The 10000-nt window shown below is 33.4% G+C and overlaps 2 protein-coding genes and 1 long non-coding RNA gene across 7 annotated transcripts in view; 2 read left to right on the top strand and 1 right to left on the bottom strand.

Annotated features, from left to right (window-relative positions):
- Positions 1–10000, bottom strand: part of LOC137631840 (polyadenylate-binding protein-interacting protein 2B-like) — a 271444-nt gene that overhangs the window by 128258 nt on the left and 133186 nt on the right. The window lies entirely within an intron of this gene.
- LOC137631842 (uncharacterized) overlaps positions 1–10000 on the top strand; it is a 265710-nt gene that overhangs the window by 166174 nt on the left and 89536 nt on the right. The gene's annotated exons all lie outside the window — the stretch shown is intronic.
- The window catches only part of LOC137632061 (sodium-dependent proline transporter-like), a 25506-nt gene that overhangs the window by 4948 nt on the left and 10558 nt on the right, over positions 1–10000 (top strand). Inside the window, exon 1 of one of the 2 annotated variants that reach the window (XM_068364036.1) lies at positions 9737–10000. This exon is cut by the window's right edge and continues 2 nt beyond it. The exons of the other annotated variant lie outside the window; for it this stretch is intronic. Within the exon in view, the coding sequence (XP_068220137.1) occupies positions 9976–10000 (25 nt within the window). The 5' untranslated portion in view covers positions 9737–9975. Of the gene's footprint in view, positions 1–9736 lie in introns of those variants that run through there. 2 annotated transcript variants of the gene reach the window in all.

The raw sequence follows: 10000 nt of genomic DNA, 5'->3' as shown, positions 1-10000 counted from the left end.
GATATTTGTATAAAATTAGAGAACATATTTGATAGCAATGGTAGTTAGAATTATTTTTTGATATTATAGCGCCTTATATATATATATATATATATATATATCATCATCATCATCATCAGCCGTTATTAGTTCACTACAGAACAAAGGCCTTAGACATGACCTTCATCTTCGTCTGTTTATGGTCTTTCTCTGCCAGTCTACACCCACAAACTTTATTAGTTCGTCAATCCATCGTCTTCCTTCCCCTGCTTCTTCCACAATCTCTAGGGACCCATTCTGATATTCTTAATGCCCATCCAATGTCTGTCATTCTCAGTATATGCCCTGCCCATGTCCATTTCTTTTTCTTATATGGTGTTAGAATATCCTCTACTTTAGTCTGCTCTCGTATCCATGTTGGTCTTTTTCTGTCCCCTTATATAATTCCATCATTATTCTTATCATAGCACTTTGAGTTTTAACTAGCTCATGTTTTAAGGCTTTGGTACGGTTCCAAGTTTCTGATGCTTAAGTTAAAACTGGTAGGACGATCTGATTAAACGCTGTTCTTTTTAGAGAAAGTGGCATTTTATATTTCATAACTTCTTTTTGTATCCCAAACGCTTATCATCTCATGGTTAACCATTTTTTTTCGGTCTCATTTCCTGGGGAAACACTTCCTGTCTGTTGTAAGTAGTATATTCTTTAACAGTCTCTAAAGGCTCATGCTGAACTCTTACTTGTTGTCTTTGTACATTTTCAGTTAATTCTATCTTAGTTTTATAATTATTATTATTATTATTACTAGCCAAGCTACAACCCTATTTGGAAAAGCAAGATGCTGTAAGCCCAAGGGCTCCAACAGGGAAAATAGCCCAGTGATGAAAGGAAATAAGGAAATAAATAAATGATGAGAATAAATTAACAATATATAATTCTAAAAACAGTAACAACGTCAAAATAGATATGTCCTATATAAACTATTAACAACGTCAAAAACAGATATGTCATATATAAACTATAAAAAGACTCATGTCAGCCTGGTCAACATAAAAACATTTGCTCCAACTTTGAACTTTTGAAGTTCTACTGATTCAACTACCCGATTAGGAAGATCGTTCCACAACTTGATGACAGCTGGAATAAAACTTCTAGAATACTGCGTAGTATTGAGCCTCATGATGGAGAAGGCCTGGCTATTAGAATGAACTGCCTGCCTAGTGTTACGAACAGGATAGAATTGTCTAGGGAGATATGAATGTAAAGGATGGTCAGAGTTTTGGAAAATCTTATGCAACATGCATAATGAACTAATTGAACTACGGTGTCAAAGATTGATATCTAAATTAAGAATAAGAAATTTTATAGACCGTTAGTTTCTGTCCAACAATTTAAGATGAGAATCAGCAGCTGAACACCAGACAGGAGAACAATACTCAAAACAGGGTGGAATGAAAGAATTAAAATGCTTCTTCAGAATAGAGTGATCACCGAAAATTTTAAAAGACTTTCTCAATAAGCCAATTTTTTGTGCAATTGAAGAAGACACAGACCCAATGTGTTTCTCAGAAGTAAATTTGCTGTCGAGAATCATACCTAAAATTTCAAAAGAGTCATACAAATTTAAAGAAACATTATCAATTCTAAGATCCGGATGTCGAGGTGCCACCGTCCTAGACCTAATTACACTCATACTTTGAGTTTTGTTAGGATTCAACTTCATACCCCATGATTTGCACCATGCACTAATTTTAGCTAAATCTCTGTTAAGGGATTCACCAACCCCAGATCTACATTCAGGGGACGGAATTGATGCAAAGAGAGTAGCATCATCTGCATATGCAACAAGCTGGTTTTCTAGGCCAAACCACATGTCATGTGTATATAGTATGAAAAGTAATGGGCCAAGAACACTACCCTATGGAACACCAGATATCATATTCCTATTCTCTGTATGGTGACCATCAACAACTACTCTTTGAGATCTACTACTCAAAAATTCAATAATAATGCTCAGAAACGACCCACCCACTCCCAACTGTTTGAGTTGGAAAACAAGGGCCTCATGATTAACATGGTCAAAGGCAGCACTAAAATCAAGGCCAATCATACGATTTCTGTACAGCATTGGAGATTGTAAGAAGGGTATCACATGCTCCAAGGCCTTTACGAAAACCAAATCGCAAACTAGGGAATAGATGATTGCTTTCTGCAAACTTATTAAGAGCTTTTGCCAGAAGACGTTCAAAAACTTTAGATAATATGGGAGTTATGGAAATTGGGCGGTAATCAGTGGGACTTGAGCTACCACAAACACATTTACATAGAGGAGTAACATTACCAATTCTCCAACAAGTGCTAAAAGCTTTTCTTCTTGCTAACTTGCGCAAAATAACAAATAACTTTGGAGCTAAGAAATCTGCTGTCTTTATAAAAAGGTTTATCAACTCATACTCATTTTCAGTTCTACATTTCTGCTTTCTCTAAACACAACTATGACTGCAGCAAATCTTAAGTTGTTAAGGTATTCCCAATCAATATTAATTAATTAATATTAATTCCTACATGTCCCTAATCTAAATTTTTATAATTTCTAGGCATCCAGTCAAAGGTACCAATAACTATCTAGTATTAGTTATATATATATATATATATATATGTATGTATATATATATACATACATACATACATACACACACACACATATATATATATATATATATATACACAACAAATGCAGTCGATCCTAGTCGCCTGCAGGACAATGGCCTCAGAAATGTCCTTATTCATGTCTGGGGTTAGCCAGTCTTCATCAACATGCTGGTCAACTGCGAAATGGTGGTGATGAGAGACTTCTGTCTGATCTCTCACAGCAAATCAACCTATATGGGTGGCCTGACTAGTATAGCTTTGCTGATCATGGCGATACACATATCCGTTCACCGTGTTAAGATATCCACACAGAGAAAAGATACACACACACACATACACACACACACACACACACATATATATATATATATATATATATGTAGCGTATATAAATACAGTATGTATATTGGCCTCTCTCTCTCTCTCTCTCTCTCTCTCTCTATATATATATATATATATATATTTATGTATATATATACAGTATATATATTGGCCTCTATATATATATATATATATATATGCAGAAGAACCACAGGAAAAATTAAAATACGAAATATACGCTTAAGTCCTGACTAGTTTCGTGATACTTCTTCAGTCCTCTGAATAAGTATCACGAAACTAGTCAGGACTTAATCGTATATTTCGTATTTTAATTTTTCCTGTGGTTCTTCTACGTCTGAGCATCACGTTTTCCTGGGATTTTTACGCATATATATATATATATATATATCTATGTATATTTATATATATATATATGTATATATATATATATATATATACATATATATATATATATATATATATCTTATTGATAAAATCTTGCAGTTAAGAATTGTGTAATACTATTGATAGACTGGCAGAATTAACTATCTAACTAAATAACAAGTGTAAATTGAAGATCATTCAAAGGTATGCACCAAAACATCCCATACAGAGGGAGAAATAAAAACTTTTTATGAAGATCTGGAGATATTCATGGAAAACCATAAATACTCAATTTACATTCGTTTTGGGTTATTTCAATGCTAAAGTAGGTCAAAAGAAGAGAGGCAAATCAGCAGTTTCAGCAGTAGGTAAATTTGGAGTAGGCACAAAGAATGACAGAGGAGACATACTTGTAGAATTTGCTGATAGAAATAAACTTATAATCATGAACACCTATTAATAAGCTGAACATAGAAAATAGACATGGAGAAGCTCAAATGGAGAAACGAAAAATGAAATAGTCAATTTCTTGAAAGATGTAACAGTGTTAAACAAGTTAAAATCAAGCGATCATAGAATTTTGAGAAGGAAAATTTGTGTAGATTTAAGGAAAGAGAGAAAATTAATTTCAAGAAAGAAAATAAACACTCCTGTAATAGGAGAAAAATCTGATGAGATTAGTATAACAATAGAAAATAGGTATTCCCAGCTACATGATGAAATAGAAGAAAGTAGAGGAAATGAACAGTAATTTAAAAAAAAATTCTATTGGAATCAGAACAAGAGATAAGTAGAAAAGTTCCTAAACAAGATCAAGGACAACTATCAGAAAAGACAAAAAACTAATAAAGAAAAGTTTAGAAATGAGGGTAAAGTCCAAGAGAGATGAAATAGAATTAAGAGAACTATCAAAACCAATAAAATAAACTAAAAACTCAAGATTTCCGTAAACACATTCAGACCAAAATTAAGAAAACACTAAAGAAAGGAAGAAACATCAATTTGATGAAAAGAAGAATTGGAACAGGGCACCAATATATGTTTGCCTTTAAAGAAAGAACATGAAAATGTTATCAACAGTAGAGATAGAGTGATGAAATTGCTGAGGATTTCTATACAATTCTATACAATAGTCACCTTTACCAATAGAAATAATGAAACACCTGAGTCGGTACCATAAATAATAATATAAGTAAAGAAAGCATTAAAAGGTATAAAAAAAGACAAAGCAGCAGGAGAAGATGGACTAACAATTGATTTAATAATAGATGGAGGAGATTTCATAGAAGTAAAACTCGCTTAGCTCTCCACCAAATGTCTGCAATTATGCTCTATACCTACAGCTTGGAAAAACTTTATCATTGTACTAATTCACAAAAAGGGAGACACAAAAGACCAATAATTTTACTCTCTGTAATGTATAGAATATTTAAAAGGATCACATTAAGTCCAATGGAAAGACAGCCAAACTTTAATCAACCAGCAAATGAAAAAATCAACAGAGTATAACTAACCACCATGTAATGAAGCTTTCGATTCTGTCAAAACCTCAGCAGTAATGAGAGTCCTGCAAAGACATGGAATAGATGAATCTTATGTTAGAACACTTGAAAATATCTATACAGGAAGTAAAGCAACCCCAAATCTACATAAAGATATTGAAAAAATTTTAACTTAGAAAGGAGTTAGGCAAGGACACTCCATCTCTCCTAGACTATTCACAGTATGTCTAGAAGTTTTTAAGGATTTAGAATGAGTAAATGTAGGAATTACCATTAATATGGAATACCATAAGAACTGAAGATTTGCATATGACATCGTTGTGATTAGTGAATCATGAGAGGTAGGCCTATTACAAAAGATGAAAGATTTGAATAAAGCAGAAATGTGAAACTGAAAATGAATATGAGTAAAATTAAGATAATATTCAATGAAAATCCAAACACAACAAATAAGATTTATGGATGAGCCACTAGAGATTGTTAATGAATTTCTGCACTTAGGACAGACAGTGTTTCCCCAGGACACAAGACCGAAATTAAATGAAGGATAAGCTTGGGATGGAGAGCATTTGGTAAACAAAATGAGATTATGAAAAGTAAAACGCCACTGTCTCTAAAAAGCAAAGCATTTAATCAGAACCTATGTTCTGCTGTGGACTAGTAACCGCTGATTATGTACATATATATATATATATATATATATACACAAACAAGTAAATAGTTGCATAAACTGTTAACACCCATATATTACATTATTGTATGCATAAAAATATATATGTATTTATATATCGATAAAATTATATATATATATATATATATAGGTAGGTAGATATAGATAGATAGGTAGATAAATAGATAGTTATGTATAATATATATTACATTACTGTATATATGAAAAATATATATGGATTTATATATCTATAAACACACACACGCGCACATATATATATATAATATATATGCGTATGTCTTGTAACCGTAATTTAACAGTTTAAGACGTTTCTTGAAAAAGTCCCATAAAAAAGAAAGAAAGAAACCAAGGAAATAAAATTAATCACAATATTTCGGACAGAACAAAAAAATTCTATGACGTCACATTCGATATGTTAAACACACGCTCCACGCTCCATATTAAGTCACACTTTTAAAGGTTATATTGAAATGTTACGGGAAGATATATGATTTTAATTTCATGCAACTGCTACGTGTGAGGTTCGCGCGAAGGACAGTGAGGTTAACCAACTGAGGTTGGATCACTATATCGGGGTTGGTCGCGCTGTAAAAGGCTTAGTTGCCAACGAGGGGTTTAATCAAATTGATTTTGACATGTACAGTCTTATGGCTAGCTAGTTGGCGATCATTTTTTTAGGGTGTAAAGGTGCTGGACCTACACCTTGGGTTGACAGGATGTGGTTATACACCAGTAGTGCGTCGAACCCCCAATAAGAAGTGCACCACGTCAAATGCCTAATGGATATGATTGGAATTTTATAACCTTTCTTGAGCAACTCTTCAAGTGATTTGTAATGATTAAATTAATTTATTTCTATATTTTTTATTATGTGAAAGGTTTCCCTACCTGACTTTACAATATATATATATATACACACACACACACACATATATATATATATATACGGGGTATATATATATATATATATATATGTGTGTGTGTGTGTGTGTGTGTGTGAGAGAGAGAGAGAGAGAGAGAGAGAGAGAGAGAGTAAATAATTATTTATATAGAACGCACTTACAATTCGAATAGCTCTTGTCATCTTGACATATTTATGTGAATTGTTTATATATATATATATATATATACATATATATATATATATATATATATATATTTTAAAATAGAATGCTGGTTGTATCAACTGTGATAATTAAACATTACAGACACACATATATACATGCACACACACATACACTCAAAACACAGAGAAAATAGAAAATAATCTCAAAAGTGTAAACCGTTGGCTCATCCTCTATGCATGCAAAGCTACACTTACTTACGTGCTATATAGGACGAAAAGATGTGTTTAGAAAGTGTACGATGAAATTTGAAGTCTTTTAGATTTTAGAAAGCGTAGAGAGACATTTAGAAACAGTTTTCAAAAGGTGTTGCTTGCCTCTTTTGTTATTTCAACTTCAAGTAGCTTCAACTTCAGTAACAAAGGTTACTTTTAACTCGAGTACACCGAGAGTCTGAACAAACTGCGAGAAATTAGCGGGATTCTAAGTTTAGCGATTCGGAATCGATAAAAGGTGGACATATTTTAGATCGAATGTATTTTCATGAATCCAAAACTAATAATCGGCGAGATTTTGATCATCGTTATTGAGATGAAAATCATCAAAATTGGCGAAAATTAAATCATACGAGTTAGACTTGCTCAAAATAAAATATAATGAAAATAATATTAGTAGAATTTTAATTTCAACGTCTATGAGAAATAATTTTTTTGAGATTGAATTTATTTTCACGAACCCGAACCTCATAATCAACGAGAATTTGATTATGTTTATCGAGATCAAAATGCCGAAAATTAGAGAAAGCATAATTATGCGAGTCACAATAGCCAAAATAAAATCGAGCGAACATTATATCCCAACCACCACTGAAGCGAGTCTGTCATTTCCACATATTGCAGAGAGATTCGATTGCAATCCCAATTAGCATTGCACAAAACTGTATTGCAAGGTGTAGAGAGAGAGAGAGAGAGAGAGAGAGAGAGAGAGAGAGAGAGAGATTATAACGAAATCATTCAGTTGTCCAGTGATAATCTTCTTGCGAAACAATTTTTTATTCCCGCGCAAACTCTAGTCCTTGTCTTTTCCTTCACAGGAGAAATGGTGGGAAATGAATGATGGTTATGAAACGGGAGACAGAATAACATGGGAGAAATTACCTTTTTTAGGATATCGGAAAACTGTTATTACTTTAAGGCAAACTTTTTAAGACGGTGAAATAGTTATTATTATTATTATTATTATTATTATTATTATTTATAGCTAAGCTACAACCTTAGTTGGGAATGCAAGATGCTAGCCCATGGACCTCAACAGGGAAAAATAGCCCAGTGAAGAAAGGAAATAAGGAAATAGATAAACGATATAAGTAACGGGCAATTGAAATAAAATAATTTTAAAACAATATCAACATTAAAACAGATATATCAGTTATACACTATAAAAAAGAATCATGTGGTTAGACCAAATTTTTAAGATAATGGAAAACTACTGTTTTCTTTAGACCTAGTTTTAACTTGTTTATCATAATGATAACTACAACTATGATGATGATAAAGAGAATAATAAAAAGGCCCAAAAAACGTCCCAAATCTCCACCTGTGATATTTCAATTAAATCAAAACTGTGTATTCTACGTAAGAAATCAAACTGAAAATAGAATTTAAATCTATGGTAGTCGGTTGAACATAAAAAGCGCTGTTCACCCCGATCTCCTCTATTCTTTATTTATAGTTTTCCTCTTGATGGAACACAATGCCATATTTGCCACTTGAAGAATCAATCCTCCACACTAGTCCATGGTAGAACGGTCAGCTTCCGCCATACCTTTGCGCTCTGGCAATCCTTAGTTATAGGAGACATCTCTCTCTCTCTCTCTCTCTCTCTCTCTCTCTCTCTCTGTTTTCTAATAGAGCGTATCATCTATCTATCTATTCATCTTTTCAAAATTTCCTCTCGATTCTCAGCATCCTGAAAATGCCCTCGTAATATCTATAACAGGATAATATTAAATCTTTCACCAGATCCTGCAGTTTTTACTTCCTTGGCCATACAATACCCAATCACCTTTAGCCATCGTAGGTGGCGCTTCGTGTCACCCAGAGCAATTAGTTAGACGTTTAATCTGTTATCCTAGAGAAATTTTCTGTGAGAAATGATCTGTGAAAGGCAGACTTTCACGTAAAAACTAATTACCATGTTATTTCAATTTCAGTTTTTCGTTTAGCATAATGATGAAAATTAATTTTGGTTATAATTAGTCAATTAAGAAAGAAATTTTCGAGAGGTCGCTGATTCTGCCGACTCAGCAATTTTAAATCAGTATTAGAAATTCATATACAGGTGTATAAGTTGAGAATGTACTCCCTATACAGACGACCCACCAATAGCACGTCTCTTGCCTCCACATGTGTTGCGCAGTTCAACTTTATCTTGCCTGTATATTTGTCAATTTGCAAAGTAAGCAATTTATGGGTAGGACTGCTAGTCCCATACTGCATTAATCCTAGTTGGGTCTACCACACTAGTCACTGAGCAACCAGGTACATAGTTTCTTAATAAGTTCAACATGAACTTAGGTGTCAACCCATAATAATAATAATAATAATAATAATAATAATAATAATAATAAGAAGAAGAAGAAGAAGAAGAAAACGAGGAATTATTGTTCAAATATTTTTCAAGTCTTTTTCTTATTATAATCTCGATCAAGAAATGAAATTTGACTTTCTTCCTTGGAGAGAGAGAGAGAGAGAGAAAGAGAGAGAGAGATTGTCAACGCAAATACAGATATATGTACACTGTGCACATAAACATGTGTATATGTATTTGAAACTAAATTTAAGAGAGAGAGAGAGAGAGAGAGAGAGAGAGAGAGAGAGAGAGAGATTGTCAACGCAAATACAGACATATGCAAATTGTACATACGCACACAAACATGTATATATTCATTTGAAACTGAAATTAAAGTGAGAGAGAGAGAGAGAGAGAGAGAGAGAGGAGAGAGAGAGAGAGAGATTATTAACAATCACCCCCGCCTCTTTGGAAGATAGTATACCTCCTCCTCCCCGGCCCCCACCCCCAAAAAAAACCATCTTAAGTGACAGCCTGTCGCTTGACTCCACTCACAGTTACCTGTCAGACTTCACCCGGGGAGGAAGTGTGTGTGTGTGTGCAAGCGCACGAGTGTGTATGTGTCTTTGTTTTTTTTTCTGTGCGCGCGCACACGTACTTCGTATTGCACTCAAGTGTCCTAATTGCGTGCGAACTTGTTGTTGAGAGATGTAACTTTGTTTAGGACAGGAAATAGTCGCTTTGTTTGTTAAGTGCTCGTGGATGCAACTCGATTAAGAACAGCTAGGCTATTGTTTTCGTCTTTACTAATATGCCTTCATATTCCTATAAGGTTA

This window comes from Palaemon carinicauda, chromosome 40, assembly GCF_036898095.1.
Source record: "Palaemon carinicauda isolate YSFRI2023 chromosome 40, ASM3689809v2, whole genome shotgun sequence".
In the NCBI taxonomy this organism is placed as follows: domain Eukaryota; kingdom Metazoa; phylum Arthropoda; class Malacostraca; order Decapoda; family Palaemonidae; genus Palaemon; species Palaemon carinicauda.
Note: the sequence above shows the minus strand (reverse complement) of the source record. Positions and strands in the feature narration are given on the sequence as shown.